Source organism: Vicia villosa, linkage group LG2 (assembly GCF_029867415.1).
Source record: "Vicia villosa cultivar HV-30 ecotype Madison, WI linkage group LG2, Vvil1.0, whole genome shotgun sequence".
Taxonomy (NCBI): Eukaryota; Viridiplantae; Streptophyta; class Magnoliopsida; order Fabales; family Fabaceae; genus Vicia; species Vicia villosa.
In genome coordinates this window covers 156306499-156330329 of record NC_081181.1, presented here as the reverse complement: position 1 = coordinate 156330329, position 23831 = coordinate 156306499, and the positions used below count along the sequence as shown (strand labels likewise).

The 23831-nt window shown below is 37.0% G+C and overlaps 2 protein-coding genes across 3 annotated transcripts; one reads left to right on the top strand and one right to left on the bottom strand.

Moving 5' to 3' along the window:
• Positions 1–1703: 1703 nt before the first annotated feature.
• On the bottom strand, positions 1704–18750 carry LOC131647161 (DNA polymerase kappa). Of its 2 annotated transcripts, XM_058917075.1 has the most exons (15): positions 18590–18750; positions 18233–18405; positions 17984–18157; positions 17743–17866; positions 17617–17658; positions 5168–5226; positions 4997–5083; positions 4691–4786; positions 4412–4532; positions 3938–4066; positions 3575–3666; positions 3343–3454; positions 2630–2910; positions 2170–2483; positions 1704–2034 (listed from the first exon to the last, which is right to left on the bottom strand). In XM_058917075.1, the coding sequence occupies exons 1-15, from the start codon at positions 18672–18674 to the stop codon at positions 1926–1928; spliced, it is 1998 nt and encodes a 665-aa protein (XP_058773058.1). In that variant the 5' UTR covers positions 18675–18750; the 3' UTR covers positions 1704–1925. The 2 variants fall into 2 exon arrangements, with proteins under 2 accessions (XP_058773058.1, XP_058773057.1); XM_058917074.1 differs by having other exon boundaries at positions 17617–17866.
• A 928-nt stretch (positions 18751–19678) lies between these two features.
• LOC131650416 (protein MAIN-LIKE 1-like) lies at positions 19679–20195 on the top strand. The gene is made up of 2 exons (XM_058920127.1): positions 19679–19756; positions 19854–20195. Exons 1-2 carry the CDS (start codon positions 19679–19681, stop codon positions 20193–20195), a joined length of 420 nt encoding a protein of 139 aa, XP_058776110.1.
• The last annotated feature ends 3636 nt before the right edge of the window (positions 20196–23831 follow it).

Here is a 23831-nt window from a genome sequence, read left to right as displayed (position 1 = left end):
TGGTTTATGGTTGAATTATGAGTCTATGACTCCGGTTGTTTGATTATTCAGTCGTTAAGAATATTCCGCTGTGTTAACATGCTACCTGAATAATTTTGGTTTATCGTTCCTTATATGGCATGACATGAATGTTTATTTATTTTATTGGAGTTGTAATGCCCTTCCTCATGTTTTACTCTGATTTTTGAAAAAATTTCCGCGGGGTTTAGAAGGGTGTTACATGAGTCATCTCGTTTTGGAGATTGTTCTTTCTGATAGAAATTTATCCGATCAGAATATGTCTCCATCTCATGAAGACATGAACCCATTTGTAAAGACTAAATGGACAAGTGTCCTTCAAAGATCACGGTAAATAGACAATTGTCCTTCAAAGATCACTAGCATGTTCATGAATAATAATTTTTGTCCTTTGTGCAATAAGATTACAATAATATAATCCATAAAGGATAAATGTGTCGAAATTTTGAAAAAGACATTCATATAAGATTATAAATGTCATGCTTGTAAATAGTGTTGCTTTTGTCTTATATGTATCTCCTTGTTACAAAATGAGAGCTCTTCTAACATATTTTTATTAAGCAATCACAAATAAACTCTCTTGTGTGTTTAAGAACAAACATGTTCTAAAAAAAAATTCTTCCTCCATCAAAACATTAGTTATTGTGTTCATATCATAATTACTCCATAGATAAAAGTATGCTCTACACTTGTCTCTAAACGAAGATCTTGTGTATCAGAAAACATTTGACCATTGATCCACACTACAGTCCTTGCTGTTATGAAATTTCAGTTTTAATTTTGTTAGTCTGTGTTATGCTTATGGTTGGCTATTGATGACGATACAATGTGGTATCAGAGCTTTGTACAAAAAGAAGTGATGCATATGATATAAATATAATAAAGAGAGTGAGTAAGGAGAAAATCACTTAAACATGAATAGAAATATTACAAATTGAAAGACAAATTATGTGAAAGAGTTCTTATAAAACTTTTCTTCAAATAATGATATGAGATAGTGCTACTATAAAGCAGATTGTGAACTGGTCATTGGAAATGGATACCGACCCATTTGACCAAATAATGGGTCGTTTAGGTTTTAAAAAATAGATTTTTTTAATTTAAATTATAAAAATGTTTTTAAAATATCAAAAACATAATTAAATTTATTTTTTATAAATTGAAAATTAATTTTAATATTATGTAACTTAAATATCTAAATAGGAAAAAAAGAATATGCACTGACAGTGTAAAATAGTTTTACACTGTCAACCAATGACGATCATGAATCAGGACAAGTCATACTGAAAATTTAAAAAAACTTGTATGACATGGCAAAACGTTATATTCTAATTGGATGACAGTGTAAAACTTTTTTACACTGTCAGTGCATAACCATTAAACTCATCTAAATATATATTATTGAAGAGTAAAACATGTTGAAATCATAATTTTTAAAAAAGTAAATCTCAAAAATAATTTATAAAAAAACTATTTAAAATAACTTCAAAGTGATTTCTCTTAAAATTTTGATATCCAAAAAAATTATAATAAAAAGATGAAATATCTAATGTAACATTCTAAAAATAACTATTTAAATCAATTTTTTATTTGAAGTTTATTTTAAAGAATATATAAATTATTTTAAACAAAAATATGTAATACTATGAAAGTGACTTTTAAAAAAGTTAAAACAAACAGCCATGTCATATGAATGAGACTATTTTATTCATCATATAAGATTCATATTACAACTATACATGGAGTAAAGACCTTCACCACTACTAGATCAATCCTAGAGGCTTTGAAATTATTGGTGTCACTTGCAAAATAACATACAAATTATACAATAATAACTGGCAGATGTTGAGTTTATGCTGTACATACACAACTGCAAACACAATATTACAATTAACTTAAAGCTTTGATTACTCCTTGACAAAAAAATAATCAATGGGCATATATCGGCCTTCTTTCTGCGACAACTTTTGCTTCTTGGATTTGCTTTGTCTATTGGTTCGTTGCTTTTGATCCTGACTGGAAAAACATAGACTTATTTATCACATTAAATACTTTAAACAGAAATGTGGAATCACACTGTCTAGTTCATATCCCACTATTCAGATGCAATTGTAAAAAGCACAGCAAATGGTAACTAAATAATTTATTTACCTTTGAATCGGAATAGATGTTTGGTGAATTCTAGATTCTTCCTTTTGAAGCTTTTCAGCGAAATGGAAATCAGAATGTTCTAATCTTTCCTCAACAAAACTTGGAGGAAGTTCTATTCCACATAGTGAACATTTATAGTCATTCAACCACGACATTATTGTTTCCTGACAAGAATCAAGTTTATCCTCCTCCTGAAGATTAGACCCATCATTCACATTTTTCCCCTCAAACTGCCCCTGGAATGAAGTTGATCCAAGCAGCTCTGTGCATCCACTGTGGTGAGAACTTGCAGCATCATTATCAGAAGTTTGTACCTGGTGAATATGGCAAAGATGATAAATAGTAGCATGAAAACATCAACACGCTCCTGAATCCGCCAAAACAATTATTCGATTGCGGAAACTGATCTATATCAATATATGTTAGCTGCTTCGAAAAATAGAGAGAAAAGGAGATATACCTTCTCTGCACCATCATTTTTCCGGAAAGTGCAGCTTTGGTGATTTACATCTAATGAATGATTACCATCAAAAGGATCTCGGCTATCAAGCTGGCTTGTGTGCCGAACATCAATGGAAGGATCAGTTTCAGTATCACTGATAAAGTCGTGATCTGTAACATCTGAAAAAGAATTCTTTTTCCTATTGGCTTCTCCTGAAGTAATGAAATTGGTAATAGTCTTCTGAGTAGGATCAGGTGTAGCACCACATTTTTCTCCATTAAACTGTGATACCCTAAGACCTAAGAGGAGAAGAAAAATCTTTATGCACTGACTTAGACTAGGAACTAATGTGAACTTGCTCATAGACTATATCTACAAGCAATAAGCACCACCCTCGTATATAAAAGTTCTCATTTCTCAATATAGCCAAAGTTCTCATTTAATACGTCCCATATATATATAATCGAATGGTTATTAGAGGGGGGTAAACCGAATCTCGTGAGTTCAAAATCTCAATAAAAAAACCAATGTATTTTTTTAAGTGCTTATGAAAAAATACATTGAGCGAATTAAAAGTATATATTCTAATTGTAGAAAACACTACAAAAGTCATTTTATTTAAGTATTCTGTAATTGTGTATGTTCTAAGAATTCGCTCAATGTATTTTTTTGGCCTTGAGCACCATCTCAATAATTGGTCGACAATAAAGTAAGTAAACAGAATCATAGACCTATTAATCTTACAGAAACAGGAAGTTCAGCTTTCAGCAATTTTGATGCATGCTTCAGAATATCCTCATTTGAGTTGATGTAGTTTTGTAAAGTCACAGCTCTATTCCGAACCTATAGATTAAGCATTATTTAGTACTTGCAAGAGAAATATAGTAGGATAGTAAAATGCATGGTGACCATAACACATCCTCAAAGGAGCTTGAACAAATAGAGTCAAGAAATCATAAGTACCTCAAAAGAAGCAGTTTTCAGTTTAAGAGTCAACGTTCGCCCAAGCAGACCCTCTTTTTGCATGTCTGTGGACAGCATTTCAGCAAGCTCCGCTGCACATAAGCTCACATGGCTCATTTTTTTGATGATTCAATATAAATAAACACTTATCTAGTTCAGAAACTTAGCATGTCATAGTCATTAGATAAATCCATGCATGTGTAACAAACTGCAACCTAAATTGAATGAATCTCATGACAACGGAGTTTCAACTTAAGAGGGTCTCCACAAATTCAAACTGACCAGCTACTATTATGATGACAACATTCAAAATTTGAAATCAAAATTCCATGAAAGATAAACAATAATTGACAAGACATATACCTAATTTTTTATACAACAGCACTTCATCCGCAGTGGTAGAAAATGTCCTCTCATTGCTGATACTTTTCCGGAAACTTGCTTGGGGAGAATCCGTCTTTCCCAAACCTAAACCCACCGAGTAAAAAAAATCTGCAACAAATTGATAAAATTCACATGCTAATAAAGGGTTTTACATGATTTATTTAGAATGAAATGTGTTATTATAACTAAAAAATTATCATTAATAAACCGTAAGATGAAGCTAAAATTCGAAACTTGCCAAATAATGGTTGTAGAAAGTAGAAACTAGAAAGTTTACAGAACATAGAATTTTCAAAATAGATATTAGATTTGAAAGATAAAAAATATTCAAAAAACCATGTGAACTTTAATCGAGCTGTCGCGTAAATGTAGGAAACCCTGTAGGACAGTGCACACTAGTTTTGCATGTTAAATTGTCAATAGAAAAAGACAATATAGGAACAGATAGCTAACCTGCTGTTGACTGAGAAAAAAGAGCACACAGGTAGCTACCCTTATCCAGCATCTGCTCACATGTGCTTATTCCAAAAACTTCTTTCAAAATATGTTCGGTGACCTTACCGATGCCTCCAATCTGTCAACACTATCAATTATTTTTAATCAGAAAGGCATCTCTTTCAAAGACATAAAAATAATAAAATTACAGTCATAATTAGGAACAACACCAATAATTGCAAACGAGAATACAATAACAACTGATATGAAATTAGTATACAACTAAATAAAACATACCTTTCTGATAGGAAGAGAGGATATGAAAGTCATAACTGCCAGGCGGTCATTTGGCAAAACATACTGTCCATTTGGCTTGTTTATGTCTGAGCAAACCTATAGGAGAGTAAAATGTCAAGAATATAAATTCACAGAATGAAATTTCCCCAGACCCCAGGTTATAGTCTACTACATCACTACTACTTTTGAGTTTCTGCAGAATAACAAGTGTTTGAAAGAAGTAATATTGATGCATGAGACTCTAGCTCACATATTAAAAGTAGAAACCATGGACAATGCAAAACAATGAAAACATTTATACAGAACCTTAGCAAGTAAACGATTCGGTGCCACTCCAGCACTACACGTGAGCCCAGTCTCTTCATAAACACTGTCTCTGAGTTCTTGAGCAATCTACAAATTCCAATTTTAGAAAAAATAAGAGGTTTAATATATTTGAAGTTTTTCTATTGCAATTTTAATATGACCTCAGCTTACTTCTTCACATTTGACATTCCTTTCTCTGCAAACTTCAGTTATATCGAGGTATGCTTCATGTCATACCCCAAATTTGTCCTACCCTATTCATGTGGCTTATGGTTCATGTGCATACATTACTTAGGTCATAACTCATATTCATGCATCCATATCATTGGTATTATTCAAAAAAAAAGAGCTCTATTGCAAAGAAGTTTGATCAGAGAACAAGGAAGACTGAGGTATAATCATATGGTTCTATGTTCATTGAAGTCCTTCTGGATTGGGGTGTCTCTCTGCTTCAAATCAGGGCATTGATTGAAGAGTGCAAGCTTGCGAATCATTTGGTTCGTTAAATCAGGGTTTCTTTGACCAAAGTCAACCAATTGACTTTCTGGTCAACATTTAATCAGGAATGACTTCTATGTGTGAAAGGGCTTCTCATACTGGCTATGCGGATGTGTTTGTTTGACTGGATTTGATCGGAAGAGATTTAATCGGGAATTTCATCAATAGTCGGAAAAATCGGAACAGTTGACTTTTGGGTCAAAATCGGGAAAATTATTCAAATATTGACTTTTGGTGGAAAATTAATCAAGAAAAGTCGAAGAATGGATAAAATCGGGAGTTCGGCAAAAAGTTGGAAAAAAATAGAAAAAAGACATTTCAACACTTAGAAAAATTTTTGATGTCTTAAATCTTGTTGAGCAGTCCACTTCAGCACTGAATTACACGTGGCAAACGGCATTTTTCGGAGAAATTTCCAACATCAAAGTTCTTCCTCTCATGGAGGAGAACAACTTTGTAGTTGGACACTTTTTTATTTGAAGCTTGTATGAAGAGTTGAAGTGGTGTGGAGTTTCTGAAAACTCATTTAAATCAAGGCACAATCCAGGTCACAAGGCAGGTCATGACCCGGCATTTTAACAAACACCTGGCGTGCCAAATCTCCAGCCATTTTTAGAGCTCTACAGAAGTGCTATGAATGCAAACTTGGTATCAATCTCTTCCTTGCCATCTCCTCTATCCATTGAAACAAGAATTGGGACAATTGGACAAATATTGAGTGAGATACAAGCCTTCAAAGTGGTGCCCCAACCCTGACCAAACTCTGCAGGCAGCCATGACACAGAATTCTGGGCACGCAACGCATTTCAGCAAACACGTGGCGGGCCAAATGTCAAGGCCTCTTTCTCCCTCCACAAGTCTCTATCTTAAACAAGCCCAGTTCTAAACTATTCTTTGCCATGTCCTCTATCCAATGAGACCAGTATCACTGATTTTGGACATGTATTGATCGAGATAGAGAGGCTCAAAGTACCACCCTCGCAGAGTCACAATTTGGCCATACGCACGGGACTGCATGCTGCTGGGCGTGTGCAGTGATGATTGCATGAGTTCAAGGCTATTTTTCTCATACTTCCAAGCCTTATCTTGAGATATTTTCAACACCAATCTTATTCTATCCCATGCCCTCTTTGATATGACACCATTCTTGCATCATTTGACCACCCATGGCTTGAGATATAAGTGTCTAAAGTAAGCACCATAGCATGAAGAAAAAGAGCAATTGCAACATACAACACAAGTTAGAGTCCCACATTGAAAACATGAAAAAAGGTGATGGTGCAAGTCCCACATTGGAGAAATGGAAAAGGTGTGTTGCAAACTACATTTTTCAAGTCCCACATTCAAGAATCCAAATCACAATCCAATCATTGGCAATATAAATAGAAGCACATACATTCACATAAAGAAGAAAAAAAAAAGAGAGGAACAACTTGAGTCTCCCTTGCTTAAGGGTGCCACTTGAAACGTTCAAACTCTCTCTCCCTCTCTCTCTCTCTCTCTCCCCCTTCTCTCTCTCTACTCTCTCTCTCTCCTCCCTCACCAAACTAGGTAATAAAAATAGTTTTTTTTATTCTCTTTGATTGATTAATTGTTTTTTTCTAGATAAAAAAACAACAAAAATAATTTTCCTACCAACTAGTTTTTTTTTTTAAATTTCTTTTAAGTGACTTTTAATTAGCATTTTTGTAGAATTTTAATAAATAGTTTTTCATACACAAAAAACCATAAATAGATAATAGTCTTCTTTATTAATTCAAATTAATTTCTCTATTAAATAAAAAATGAAATTGTTTGTGATTAATTTCCTTTATAGTTTGTGTGATTTTCTAATTGTTTTGTGAATATTTTCCATTGTGAAATGTCTAAAATGCCCTTGGTCCTTGATGTTGGTTTTAATCCATTTAATTGCTTTTTCCTCCCTATTTTTCTTTTAGAATATCCACAACATAGATTTAGAAATTAGAACTAGTTCCCTATTTTCATTTCTTTTTTCTTTTACAACCCTAAAACATCTAAAAATATTCAAAATAAACTCCCATAAAAAATACCAAGAAAACTCATAAAAAATGACTAATAAATACTTTGACTAATAAAAAGGGAATGGAAGCTTGTAACTTCCCTTGCTTAAGGGATGTTCGAGTGCTTGGAGCTCCCTTGCTTAAGGGTTCCATTCAGGCGTAAGTTCCCAACCTCTAAAAAACACAAACCAAAGAGTAACTCGAGTTTCCCTTGCTTAAGGGATTTCCTCGAAACACTCAAACTCTTTCTCTCTCCTCTCGCTTTCTTAAGGGCACCGTTATTTCCGCTCCATTGCATCCTAGGCTGTCCCCTTGTGCAAGAGCGCGAACGTTAACTCCGCCCAACTAAAAAACACAAAAACAAACAAAACTATGGAGCCGAACTACGGCGCTCTGATTCCTGAAAAGGATACGTAGGCATCAAGTCGCGGGGCTTGAACGAGCACACTTGTAAATAATTTCTTCTTTTCCCCGTATTTCTTTTGCATTCATTCGCATATAGACATAGACATAGTACACACCCTTTAGATAGAAACAAACATAGGTGGATACCATCGAGTACGATGGGCGTGAGGGGTGCTAATACCTTCCTCTCGCGTAACCGACTCCCGTACCTTGATTCTCTGGTCGCAAGACCCTGTTCCTTCCTTTGTTAGGTTTTCTGATATTCCTTTCCCTTATGGGATAAATATATTGGTGGCGACTCTGTCCATTTTTCGCGAGCGTGCGACAGCTGGCGACTCTGCTGGGGATGTTGCTAGACCTGTTGCTGGTCCATCCTTAGTGAGTCGATCCTAGCCTGCGTTTGTTTGTTTATTTACTGGGTGTTTACTTGTTTTTATGTCTATATCTTGTATATATGTTTGCATGTTTATTTTCTGCTTGCATATCATGTTTATTTCTGTTTGCACATCATGCATATGGATTATATTCTGTGCTCCTTGGGGTCTTCTGTTCTGTTTTGCAGGTGGGGGGTTTTTTTGAGGTAAAAGGCCCACTACCCAGGCCAAGTGACACATAGGATTAGCGTGGATGCTCATGTTGGCTACCGTAGCGCTTGCTATGGATGAGTTCAATATGGGGTACCACAACTGGGCGAGGTTCTTTCATGGAACACTGTGTCTGGCACGCTTGTTGCCTCAAACACTTTGTACCCCATGGGAACTGTAGACCCTGGTGACCATTAGGGACCACCTGTCCGTGTCTAGAATTCATACCCGTGAGATTGGGGTGGGACAGGAAACCTTGACTCCTACATACCTTTGGCTCTTCGTATTTGAGGTCGGACCTTTATTTGGTCCGTTCTCATGGTGCTTGATATTCTGGTATTCAAAAAGGCGTCGAACCTTTGATCCTGTGACACTTGGCCTGTACAGAAGTTTCACCTCAGTTATTCAGAGGATTGTGTGGTGGTTACTCAGATCATACGGACCTTGATCCCATGCTTGCATTGCATAACATCATTATTTTATCCACTTCATTTGTGAGGAATTCTAAAGTCTATTTCCAAAAAAGAAAAAGAAAAAAGAAAAAAGAAAAAATAAAAGCAAAAAAAGAAAACAAAAGATATGCTATAAAAAATAAAGCTTTGATCTCAAAAAAGATAAAAGAGAAGAATGTGTGAAAAGACTTTAGGATTCCTCGGAAATGAAACATTGCATTCACATCATATTGCATTTCATGGTTCCATATCAGAAGCTTATTGGGGTCCCTTTCAATCCAGATTTTTGCTTCATCATCAAAGTTGACTTCCCTACATCTGTAGCATACAAGGATTAATCAGGAGAATCATGGACCGTCTTGAACAGAATCAGGTTGAACTTCGTAAGGACTTGGATACTATGGGGGAGAGGATGACCCAACTCTTGGAGACTCTCAATGTTGTTGTTCAAGGGCAAGAAGAGCTCAGACAAAGTGTTGTAAAGTTGATCAATGATACTTCGACCACTGTTGCTAATGGGGGATCGAAACCTGTTCCCGTGGAAGTTCCCAACAAGGAGGACTCACATCATGAGAACGATTCTGAATTGGAAGCTTTCAAATTCCCGGTCGAGGAAAATGAGAACAAATTCCATCTCCTGGAAGAAAGATTGAAGGCTTTAGAAGGTCGAAGCTCCTCTGGTTTAAATGCTATTGATTTGTGCTTAGTTCCTGATATCAAGATTCCTGCTAAATTCAAAGTCCCCAGTTTTGAAGAATACAAGGGTACCACTTGTCCGATGAGTCACATCAAGGCATTTTGCAACAAGATGGCACCGTATGCAGAAAATGATAAGCTTCTAATGCACTTCTTTCAGGATAGCCTCAGTGGGGCATCCCTTGAGTGGTATACACGACTTGAACGAATCCATGTCCGCACATGGGATGAATTAGCAGAGGCCTTTCTCAAGCATTACAAGTACAACAGTGACATGGCTCCTACTAGACTACAACTCCAAAGTTTAACTCAGAAGGTTGATGAGTCTTTTAAAGAGTATGCACAAAGATGGAGAGAATTAGCTTCCAGAGTCCAACCTCCTCTTTTGGAACGAGAGCTTGTAGACATGTTCATGAACACCCTGAAAGATCCTTATCTGAACATGATGATTGGATGTGCTTCCTCCGAATTCTCAAGTTTGGTTGTCGTAGGAGAACGAATTGAAAATGCTTTAAAGATGGGTAAAATCCAAGATATGGTCAATGTTCCTGAATTCACTGAAGAAGAGAAAAGTGAAATAAATGCAATTTCAGAGAATGGAGAAGAGGAACTCCCTGCTTATCCTCAGGTTCATGTTCTTAACTATCACCAGAATTACCAACAACAAGGTCCACGAAGGCCGAGGAGACCACCAAGAAAGATTGACCCGATTCCTATGACTTATAGTCAACTGCTCTCCCATTTACTCAATGAATCCTTGGTCGAATTAAGGGAGTCTAAGCCCCCTCCAACACCGATTCCTCAAGGATATGACTTAAATGCAAAGTGTGAGTACCATTCTGGGACATCCGGACATTCAACTGAGGATTGTAATATTTTGAAACACAAAGTCCAAGATCTCATTGACTCCAAAGCGATATCATTCACTCCAAATGGTCTTCACATAAATTGAAAGGTTCATGGGGCTCCCGCACGAGGGATAAGCAAGACGTACTCTTATCTTGAGCATTGCATCATTCGCATTGCTCGAATCCCTTAAAGCATTACCAATTCTGGAGTGACTTCGTCAGATTCTTTTTCCATGTGGTAATCAAGAGTGTTCTACATGATGCTTCTCATTCTCAAGGTGCTTCCCCGTTTTTCGGAATTTCAATTGGTTAAGATTCGAGTATTGGGTCCTCTTCACCACAAGTAGCTATCTTGAGTTTGATGACCATATAAGATTCTTTCCATTTATGATGGCGATTACTACTCTAGCAACAATGCTTGGGGCTCCCGCACGAGGGATAAGCAAGACGTACTCTTATCTTGAGCATTGCATCGCTCGCATTGCTCGAATCCCTAAAGTAAGACAAAAATTTACAACTCTTGGGTGACTTCGTTGGAGTTTTCTTTTGAAGTAATCTGAAGTATTTGGAAAGAACTGCAAAAAGTATTCAAGATCAACAAGTCCAAACGGAGTCAAGCCTCCTCAACAATGGCAATCATCAATCATTTCTGCATTTTCATTTGTAGTTTTCCTTGTTTTGTTAAATGTTTCTTCCATGTAAAACTTGTTTGTTTTTTAATGAAAATAAAAATGCATTGCATATGCTAGTTTCGAATCAATCCATTCGTGTTCACTCATATCTTTCTGTCTATCGATATCAAACTCTGGATTAAGCAAAAATATCAAAAGGAGAATGATGAAAAAATAAAAACGCAAAATCTAAAATTGTGTGCTTTTGAATAAAACCCCGCTGAGGATGTACAGGCATTGTTTCAAATCCCCAAACACCGGAGATATAAGGGAGATAGACCCTCTTTAACCCCTTTGAGCTTTGAAGTAGGAGTTTCTTTTCTATACAAAAAAAAAAAACCCTCACATTTAACCCAGGGGCAGGGTAGCGTTCAACTAACCTGATCGAGCAATCAAAATTCATCAGGAGTATGCATCCAAGGATACAACAATGGTTATCTTTCAAAAAGATTGAGGAAAGTCAATACTACAATGGTAATCCCTCATCAATCAAAGAATGAGGCAGTCACAATCACTCCCACAAGTCAGAGATTCAGGATCACACGACTTATTCAAAAAAGAAAGGATTGAAAAAAAAAAAAGAGCCCGCTAAGTCAACAACTTGAAAACAAGTGACTTAGGCAAAATTAGGGCATCCCGCTGGAATCCAAAATAAAATTCAAAAAGAATTTGTCCAGGCAAAAGTTAGGGAAATAAAAAAGAAAGGCAAAGCAAAAGCAAAAAACGAGGATTACAACATAAAGATCCTCATCAAAGGAACAAAGTCGTGTGATCAGACACCAAAAAGAAAGTGAGTGACTGCCATGTCCAAGAAGGCTTCATTGGTTCCTCAATCATTTCAAACTCCTCTTGAAGGATGGACGCTCATATCAGGTTAAATTGAACTTAGGACTGGAGAACATCACGAAGAATGGGTGGGTTAGGTTAGACTTTGAGCCTTAAATCCTTTCTTTCTAAAACCGTGAACCAGGCCACGTTACAACCCTTAAAAGACCTAATTGAAGCAGGGTTTATTTCAAAAGCAAGTTGTGTAAAACTGACTCCTAGATGTTGCTTACCATTTATGTTGATATCGATATGACAAATAATTCAAACACTGAATGTCACAACTTTGTTTCAAAAACTTTGATCTCGAAGCTAGCATAAGCATTGCATTAGGATTATCATCTTCAAAACAAATATCTTTTACTTGTGAATAAACACTTGACATCAAGGAAGATCAAACAATGAACAACTGCAGAAAAGTTGATCGATTCCATGAGCCATTCACTTCAAAGGCTGATTACTCCAAGGGGCAAGTTGTGTGAAGACTCTGTCAACTGAGGCATCCGTTCAAGTTTCCATCGATCTAGAGCAGTTACGTCGAGATTTGACAAATCTCTCCAAGGATCCTTTGGGGCAAATTCCTCCATAGTCCACGAAGCTTGGGGCACAATCTTCTGAGTTTTATTGCTCCCTCCTCAATCATAGGAGTTTATTTCTCCTGGAACTTCGGTCCCTCCCCAAGCACATGAGTTTATTTCTCATGGGAGTTGTTCCGCTTCCCCAATCTGGGCTTCTTATATGAATTTCTCATTCTCAACATGGTAAATCGAGGGAATCTCCTCAAACTCATGATTCCCCAAGCAGTATAGGATGTAAGGAAAGTCGAGCAAAGTCACCTCCTCCCCAGCAGAGCTATGTTCTAACCCTCCACAGAGTTGCCAATAATCTGTGGCACTATGAGGTTTCCAACGCCCATCCGCAACGGCGTTTCAAGACAACGAGCAACGGACCCCAATAATCATGCTTCTCTATCACACCGACGCCTTTATTTGGCACTTTTGCATATAGAATCCATTGCATATAGCATTGCATCCTCAAAGCGTAGCATATCCATTAAAATGGAGCATTACGCCATAGAAAAATTCAAACACGCATACAAAGCATAAGCCAGATAATACAAATCAACACTCAATCAAGACGATGATACATCCCCACAGAAAAAGTTGTCCTTACAAACTCGGATTGATATCTGCTACTACATCACAAATCTCCTCAAACCATGGTGCCAATACCTGGTATTCTCAATCCCCAAAAGAAATCTTATCTTCTCTCTCCTGTCTTTCTTCGTCAGAATCGTTGTCTCCGAGGTTATTTCCCGTGTGCTGCGTGAAGATTAGAGTGTGAGTGAGGGTGGGCATTCAACCCACCTCATTTTTCAATCATTTGAATAACCATACTTGGTGTGTGGCAATTCGAACGATTGCCGCTCTTGATGAGTTACACCCCGCCTTTGGCCTGAGGGATTAATGTAATTCTTATGCTTCGCCAGCATCAACATCTTCGTGATTATGTCTTTTGATCGAGTCTAGTCGTGACTAGTCTCCGTGATCTCTTTCCTCGTACGGGAAAACTTTTAGATCCAACCCCCGTGTTATGTATTCTTTGCCTTCCGTCCTGGCAAACCATTTCAAAACTAATTTCCAACCTCAGTGTTGATATTAATTCTTTCTTCCTTCGACCTCAGTGGCGATACCTTTCCTTTTTCAACCTCAGTGTTGACGCTTATCCTTTCCTTGTCCAACCTCTGTGTTGATGCCTATCACTCCTTCACCGACCTCTGTGTCGATGCCAATCGTTATTCACAACCTCAGTGTCGATGTTTATCTTTCCTCGTCCCAACCTCGGTGTTGATGTCCTCGACCTCAGTGTCGACGCCTTTCCTTTCACAACCTCAGTGTTGATGTCCCCCAACCTCAGTGTTGATATGCTCCAACCTCAGCGTTGACGTCCTCCAACCCCAATGTTGATGTTTATCCTTTCTTTCAATTCTTATGGATCGTAGGTCCGTTGACCTTATCCTCATCTTTTTCATTCCTTGTGGATCGTAGGTCCGGTGACCTTATCCTCATCTTTTTCATTTCTTGTGGATCGTAGGTCCGTTGACCTTATCCTCATCTTTTTCATTTCTTGTGGATCGTAGGTCCGTTGACCTTATCCTCATCTTTTCCATTTCTTGTGGATCGTAGGTCCGTTGACCTTATCCTCATCTTTTTCATTTCTTGTGGGTCGTAGGTCCGTTGACCTTACCCTAGTTTCGAGTCACGGATCGTAGGTCCTACCTTTCCATCAAACCCATACTTTCCAATCATAGTTTCATACAATAATCATTTCCATTGAGAACCTTGTATTGGCACCTTGGCTACGTTACAAGCTATCACCATTCAAATCCAGTTATTCACTGTAAATATTTCCACCAGAAAAACAATAAATTTCCCTTTCCCCAGCAGATATCAAAACAAAAACAAAGAATAAAACCATACCATCTTTTCAGGACAAATTTCAGGTCTTGGTATTTAATCTTCTTCTATCTCGAGCATTCGAAAGGCTAGCGCCAATCTCACCCTCGAGTATAAGACGATTAAATAGGGGCAGCTGTCATACCCCAAATTTGTCCTACCCTATTCATGTGGCTTATGGTTCATGTGCATACATTACTTAGGTCATAACTCATATTCATGCATCCATATCATTGGTATTATTCAAAAAAAAAGAGCTCTATTGCAAAGAAGTTTGATCAGAGAACAAGGAAGACTGAGGTATAATCATATGGTTCTATGTTCATTGAAGTCCTTCTGGATTGGGGTGTCTCTCTGCTTCAAATCAGGGCATTGATTGAAGAGTGCAAGCTTGCGAATCATTTGGTTCGTTAAATCAGGGTTTCTTTGACCAAAGTCAACCAATTGACTTTCTGGTCAACATTTAATCAGGAATGACTTCTATGTGTGAAAGGGCTTCTCATACTGGCTATGCGGATGTGTTTGTTTGACTGGATTTGATCGGAAGAGATTTAATCGGGAATTTCATCAATAGTCGGAAAAATCGGAACAGTTGACTTTTGGGTCAAAATCGGGAAAATTATTCAAATATTGACTTTTGGTGGAAAATTAATCAAGAAAAGTCGAAGAATGGATAAAATCGGGAGTTCGGCAAAAAGTTGGAAAAAAATAGAAAAAAGACATTTCAACACTTAGAAAAATTTTTGATGTCTTAAATCTTGTTGAGCAGTCCACTTCAGCACTGAATTACACGTGGCAAACGGCATTTTTCGGAGAAATTTCCAACATCAAAGTTCTTCCTCTCATGGAGGAGAACAACTTTGTAGTTGGACACTTTTTTATTTGAAGCTTGTATGAAGAGTTGAAGTGGTGTGGAGTTTCTGAAAACTCATTTAAATCAAGGCACAATCCAGGTCACAAGGCAGGTCATGACCCGGCATTTTAACAAACACCTGGCGTGCCAAATCTCCAGCCATTTTTAGAGCTCTACAGAAGTGCTATGAATGCAAACTTGGTATCAATCTCTTCCTTGCCATCTCCTCTATCCATTGAAACAAGAATTGGGACAATTGGACAAATATTGAGTGAGATACAAGCCTTCAAAGTGGTGCCCCAACCCTGACCAAACTCTGCAGGCAGCCATGACACAGAATTCTGGGCACGCAACGCATTTCAGCAAACACGTGGCGGGCCAAATGTCAAGGCCTCTTTCTCCCTCCACAAGTCTCTATCTTAAACAAGCCCAGTTCTAAACTATTCTTTGCCATGTCCTCTATCCAATGAGACCAGTATCACTGATTTTGGACATGTATTGATCGAGATAGAGAGGCTCAAAGTACCACCCTCGCAGAGTCACAATTTGGCCATACGCACGGGACTGCATGCTGCTGGGCGTGTGCAGTGATGATTGCATGAGTTCAAGGCTATTTTTCTCATACTTCCAAGCCTTATCTTGAGATATTTTCAACACCAATCTTATTCTATCCCATGCCCTCTTTGATATGACACCATTCTTGCATCATTTGACCACCCATGGCTTGAGATATAAGTGTCTAAAGTAAGCACCATAGCATGAAGAAAAAGAGCAATTGCAACATACAACACAAGTTAGAGTCCCACATTGAAAACATGAAAAAAGGTGATGGTGCAAGTCCCACATTGGAGAAATGGAAAAGGTGTGTTGCAAACTACATTTTTCAAGTCCCACATTCAAGAATCCAAATCACAATCCAATCATTGGCAATATAAATAGAAGCACATACATTCACATAAAGAAGAAAAAAAAAAGAGAGGAACAACTTGAGTCTCCCTTGCTTAAGGGTGCCACTTGAAACGTTCAAACTCTCTCTCCCTCTCTCTCTCTCTCTCTCCCCCTTCTCTCTCTCTACTCTCTCTCTCTCCTCCCTCACCAAACTAGGTAATAAAAATAGTTTTTTTTATTCTCTTTGATTGATTAATTGTTTTTTTCTAGATAAAAAAACAACAAAAATAATTTTCCTACCAACTAGTTTTTTTTTTAAATTTCTTTTAAGTGACTTTTAATTAGCATTTTTGTAGAATTTTAATAAATAGTTTTTCATACACAAAAAACCATAAATAGATAATAGTCTTCTTTATTAATTCAAATTAATTTCTCTATTAAATAAAAAATGAAATTGTTTGTGATTAATTTCCTTTATAGTTTGTGTGATTTTCTAATTGTTTTGTGAATATTTTCCATTGTGAAATGTCTAAAATGCCCTTGGTCCTTGATGTTGGTTTTAATCCATTTAATTGCTTTTTCCTCCCTATTTTTCTTTTAGAATATCCACAACATAGATTTAGAAATTAGAACTAGTTCCCTATTTTCATTTCTTTTTTCTTTTACAACCCTAAAACATCTAAAAATATTCAAAATAAACTCCCATAAAAAATACCAAGAAAACTCATAAAAAATGACTAATAAATACTTTGACTAATAAAAAGGGAATGGAAGCTTGTAACTTCCCTTGCTTAAGGGATGTTCGAGTGCTTGGAGCTCCCTTGCTTAAGGGTTCCATTCAGGCGTAAGTTCCCAACCTCTAAAAAACACAAACCAAAGAGTAACTCGAGTTTCCCTTGCTTAAGGGATTTCCTCGAAACACTCAAACTCTTTCTCTCTCCTCTCGCTTTCTTAAGGGCACCGTTATTTCCGCTCCATTGCATCCTAGGCTGTCCCCTTGTGCAAGAGCGCGAACGTTAACTCCGCCCAACTAAAAAACACAAAAACAAACAAAACTATGGAGCCGAACTACGGCGCTCTGATTCCTGAAAAGGATACGTAGGCATCAAGTCGCGGGGCTTGAACGAGCACACTTGTAAATAATTTCTTCTTTTCCCCGTATTTCTTTTGCATTCATTCGCATATAGACATAGACATAGTACACACCCTTTAGATAGAAACAAACATAGGTGGATACCATCGAGTACGATGGGCGTGAGGGGTGCTAATACCTTCCTCTCGCGTAACCGACTCCCGTACCTTGATTCTCTGGTCGCAAGACCCTGTTCCTTCCTTTGTTAGGTTTTCTGATATTCCTTTCCCTTATGGGATAAATATATTGGTGGCGACTCTGTCCATTTTTCGCGAGCGTGCGACACTTCATCCAGGCTACCAGCAATAAAATTGGGATCGTACCTCTGAAAAACTAACAAGAAAGTGCATTTTAAGCTACCATTAGTAATTAAAGGAAAAGATACGGTATAAAAAGCAATCACACAAAAAAGAAAACCTTTTCTGGTCAAATCACTGTAATGTGTATACTTTTTGAAATCTGTTGGGACAAGGATTAACTCAGGACATAGCTTCCGTGCAATGAACCCAGGCATGGCAGAACGAACCCCAAATTTCCTGGCCTGTATAAAAGACGAAAAGAGGATCACAAATTCCATGTAACAAGAGAGTTCAAGCAGATTAATTCTTCAATCTTCCATCAAATCAGTTCAAGCTTATAATTTATTGACAAAATAAACCTCATAATTGGCGGTGGATAACATAGACATGCCACCGACAGCCATTGGTTTTCCCTTTAATGTAGGGTTACTTAAAGTCTCAACTGCTGCATAGAAAGCATCCATATCTACATGTAACCAGATCCTTGAAAGATCACGCGAAGCTTCTAGCTCAAGAATCCTTCTTTCAGCAACCTGGCATTGGAAAAAAAGCTAATATCACTTCAACTGACACAAACAACTATCATAATGGAACTAATAGTGACATGCCTTCTGGTAATGAGATAAATCAGACTGAGAAAGCTTTGCAAATTGAAGTCGCATGTTGTCGACTTTCTGTTTGATAAAAGCTTCCTTCCGTTCCTCATTCTGGAAATACTTGGATCCTTTGCTCATTTCATACACTACCCTTTTTACTTTCTCCTTGTCAACCCCCTCCATTCCTGAATAATACACCATTATTATTATTTCATCAATTATAAGACAAGTTACAGCGATTATCGATAAACTAAACTAACGAATTTCATCTTCTACTATACAATTCTTACGAAACAAAGAGAATAGCATAGATTTCTTGAGAATGAAAAATAAGGGAAATAGGAATGTGAGGTTATGGTGGAAACTAACCTGCTTTGGCGGTGGTGTATACAGTGTTGTAAGACTGCCATGGATGAGGAGATACAGCATCGCTATTGCCTTCGCTTCCCTCCATCGCCTTCTTCTCCGATTCGCGATGCTTTCTCTGTTTGACTTGCCGCGCAACCCCGTTTCACGCCAAACTTGATGGGCCTTTCATATTGGGCTCTTCCTCTCTCCCATTAAGCCCAACAAGTTCCTCAACCCAATTTCTAGAGGATTTGATTTCAGAATCTCTTATCCCACCCATTGGGGTTCTTAGGTACCATGTGCGTGTCTAAAATTACCTCTTGTTTTTTAAGGTGTATTTTCGGACGCACTTTTTTTTTTACTCAACGTTGATTTGTTTTGTAGGTGCTTACACGAAAACATTCCTGTAATGTTGCTCCAGAACCATTTGATGTGAAACTCGCATCAGACTCTTCTCTCTCATTCTCAAAACTTTTCATTTTCAAACTCTCTCAACCTCAAAAATCATTCTTCCACCAAACTTGTTTTTTTCCCTCGAGTTCGGAGTCAGATAGGTTAGGTGTTACGAAACAAGTAAACATTATGGTAGTTTCGTAGATACACCTCTGAAACAACCCCAGTTCTTATGAATGTTAGGTGCTTTCGTAGTTGTATCTACGGAAGCTTTCCACATGTACATCTACGAAGTTAAAATTTGTTTTTTTTCTTTTGTTTTTATAACTTAATTGTATCTGATTCAAATTTATTTCTTATACCTTGCAGACATTATGGCTGCTGGGACATACCAACTCATACATGGGAGGGTTCCACATCATGCATTGGTGCGACGTGCACGGAGTCAGATACTGCCAGAGGGAGCCGACGCCTCTATTCCAAGTGTTCCACCAGAGGCCACAGTTGAGGCTACGCCACAGCCTACTCTGCATCCTAGGGCACATGTTCCATCCACTTCCACTTCTTCATCCCAGAGGCATCAGGATGATGGTCAGCGTACTTCATAGGCGTCGTCCTCCCGCAGACCTCTTCGGGATATGTTTGTGCCACCTGTAGAGGGTATTGCTTCTTTAGTGCCACCTCTAGAGGGTGTTGACCCACTGTGTGCGGATGCTGATGCGCCTGAGGGTTACTCCGGGGGTCCTTCCGATCAGTCCCTCCGATCATATCGCCAGACATGTCTGGAATGAAGAGGTAACATTGCTTAGATTAATTCTTTATTTTTTTCATTGCAAATTTATCATTTATAACATTGATTGTTATTAACATTGTTTTCATTGGAAATTTTCAGGAGAGGTTGACCCATAAGTTCTATAACCACGACCGGAAGATATTATCTCTGCAGCAGTCAGAGAAGGCGTGGTTCCAGGATGTCCTCATAGCCTCTACTCTAAGGGACCTTTGTGAGATCTGGTACATTGTGATCCATAACGTGATGCTCATGGCATTTGCAGAGAGATGGCATCCTAAGACGTCCTCCTTCCATCTAACTTATGGTGAGATCACTGTTACATTGGACGACGTCTCTTGTCTACTGCATATACCTATCAGGGGTACCATCCTCCGTCATGGTAGGATTACGAAGGAGGAAGCGAGAGAGCTTCTGGTTGAGGAGCTTGGGTTGATCCACTAGATGCCTTTGAGGAGGTGGATAAGACCCGCGGCGCTCACATGAGGTTTTCCTTCCTGATGCGAGGATTTACCAAGGCGCTAGCTGAGGCACGACGGGCTGATGGTGATTCAGCGGAGGTGGAGATACATAGACAGCGTGTGCTGATGTGTTTCTTTCTATTTTTGATCGGCATTTAGTTGTTTGTGGACACGAGCTCCACGTATACGGATGTCGCTTACCTCGGGTACTTTTTGGATCCTGCACGGAACCATGAGTACAACTGGGGGACGACAATGCTGGCGTACACCTATTCGAGACTAGGAGAGGGATGCATGTGGAAGACCAAGACTGTCGCATGCAGTTATTCACTATTAGTGGCAGAGGAGCCGACAGAGGTGGTGGAGGACGCAGAGGAGGCGCGAGAAGCTGAGGAGAAGATACAGATGTTGTCTGGCACACACAATAGTGACCGTGATGATTATTTTGATGTTTGTATTTTGATTACATTGATGTACTATTTTTTTATTGTGTATATGACATATGACTATTTAGACGATGAATATGATGTATTATTTTGATGTACTATAAAATATTGCGTAGACATATCACTATTTTGATGTACTATATTTTGATGTATTCTTTTGTTGCACAAAAAAATTGTAGTTTTGGAGTGAAAGGTTAAAATATAGCAGAAGGTTCCGTAGGTACATCTACGAAACATTCTGTTTTTAGGACGTTTCGTAGCTACATCTACGGAAGTTTCCCTAATCTGAATTAAGTTGAATTTTTCCCAACGTTTACCATTTTAAACTACTTCCGTAGATGTAGCTCCGAAAAAAATTCTAAACAAAAAAAAAGTGTTTCCTGATAAGTATCTTCGGAAGCAGGGGCGTTAACGTAATTTTGCCAGGTGCAAAGAGTATCAAAGGGTGGATTGAGATATTCTCTTTAATTTAACCTGCCTCCCAAAAATTAAACCTGTCACCCCCAATATTTTATGACAAAAATGCCCATGAATAAATTTGGGGGTGGCAAGAAAGAAATTTTTTATAGTTCTTTTTTAAATTATCGATATGAATTTTTTTTAATAAAATAAAATAAAAATAATTTCACAGCACCAAAGATTTTAAAATTTCCACTAAATTTTAAAAAAGTGTTGTAATTATCAGAAATTTCTGGTAGTGTAAAAAAATGTTTTTTTAATATGAACTACAATATTTTTTAAATTTCCAGTAAACATGAAAATAAATTTCAAAAAAAATTGTAAGAGCATAAAAGTAATAGCAATCATTGTTTGGGGTGTCAGATTCAATTTTTGGGGTGAGAAGTTAAATCTTCCAATTTCTCTTATCACCCACAAAATTTCTCACCCCAACTGCTATATAATATGTTTTTCTATTATTGTTATACATGTTTTGTGCCTACTTTTTGGCCTCTTTTCAAAGATATTATTAATTTTTGGTTGTAGAGAAGTCATGAACAAGGTTAAAACTAAGAGCATAATAGCATCTTGAGAATATTTCATAAATGTATATCCCGACTAAATGTAAATAAAATAGGGGTGACTTATTTACTAAAACGCTAGGTGAGTGTAATTTAGGTGTGTCAGAAGATGCATCTCATGACTCACCCTTTTTTCATTCAGAGATTTATCTCTGGACTAAATTTTGATAAAAATAAGGGTGACTACCAATTTCTGCTTTGAGTGTGTAAAAAGGGTGTGTCGGAAGATGCAACTCTGAATTGTAGGGGCAGTTGTGACTTTTCACCATGGTGGAGAAACATTCCTAAAGATGGAAAAAGTATTAGACAATGCGCTACGATCTAGAGGGGTGAATAGATCGCAAATGAAATTTTCTTATTTAAAAATCAGTTTTAAAAATTTGTTTAACTATGGCTACAAAAAACAATTCTGGATCGATAATCGTCCATCTCGAACCGTTATAAAAAAGATCGGATATGTGTTAAACCTTATAGCACTTATTCGATTTATGAGAAAATAAATCAATATATTTTCCACAACAACGTTTGAATAAAATCACACACTGATAATATATTTCCAATGAAATGTCAAACAAAAATTTGACCTAAACAATTTTTTGAACGCTTGTTATGCAATCAATTATATTCAGATTTTTACTTGATTTTTTTGAAATAGAAAATCAATTGCAATCCTATAGATTACAATCTACTCAACAAAAAAAGTTTGTGCATTATTAATCGAAGAGATTATCTCAATGTATTGATTGCACAAGCAATGATTTCATAATTTGCAATGAAAGAGAGAGAGAGAGAGAGAGAGAGAGACAGACAGACAAACACAAGGATTTGTTTAAGCAGTTCTCCAATCGGCTTCGTTATGGGTATGTTGTCCCCAATTCCTACTGGAATTGAGATAAAGAAAATTAACCTTTGCAAATGTTGTTTACAAGAGAAAAAGTTGCAATCCTATCCACCAAACCCTGTGTTTGATGTTGATCCTAACCTCTTTTATTTTATTGATCTTGAGCTTGATCAAGTAACTCAATACTTCCAATTTGATCCTCCAATTACCGCTACTCCTTCAACATCACCCTTTTCTTCGAAGCTTTCACTAAGCTGAATCCAAATTGTAAACTATTGTGACCCAAGATTACCAAAATGATCCTCCGGTTACCGTTACTCCTTTGACAGAAACGTCATTCTTTAATGCTTTCACTCGACTGAATCCAATCTGTGAAATCTTGTGAAAAACTCCAATTGAATTTATCTTGAAACCCTCAAAGAATTTCCAATCCAATTAATTACAACAAACCTAATTGGACCTTATCAAACTATCTCTTGATCACACGGCAAAAATGATTATGAGTGGTTGTTATATGTATGCAATGAGAGAGGATAAAAATGATGAAAATCTCTTTGTATAATTTTGGTTTCAATCCCTTCGAGAATGTCATTTTTATGTGAGAACATGAGAATGAATCTGAACCATTAGATTTTAAAATAAATGGTGGAGATTATGAGTCATTTTTTTATCTCTCTTTTCCATTATTAAAATAAATGATGGAGGAGAGAGAAAAAAGAATAACATATAATCTTCACCATTTATTTTTCATTAGTGGGATTCGACTCCTAACATCGATGTGTCGACTCCTAACATAGCTTTTCATAAAATTCATAATTTTGACTCAACCAAAATCTTTTGACTTGTTCTATAAGTATCCTAAGATGAAAATGCAACCTAAACATAAAAAGATAAGATCCAATGTACAAATACTACATATTACCTAATTTTGACATCATTTGAAACATCTAAGAAAGAATATTGCACTCATAAAAAATAATTCCCAAATTTTACCTCATAGCCCAACAATTATTTATCTATCCCTACAATGTATATGAGTTTACTATTATGCTATTGTATCAATAATTTAAATTGAAATTTTTTATTTTTTTTCTCTCACTTCCTTATCAAATAATCATATGTCTTAAAAGGAAGTTATATGATCCACACATTTCCTCAAACATTAGGAAAATAAGTTATTTAGTTTATGTAAATATTTGTGCACTATCAGATGTCTTGATGTTAACTCATGATGGTTGAGTTACTCATGAGTTATTTAGTTTATGTAAATATTTGTGCACTATCATGACATTGGGTAGTGAAAAATATTAGTT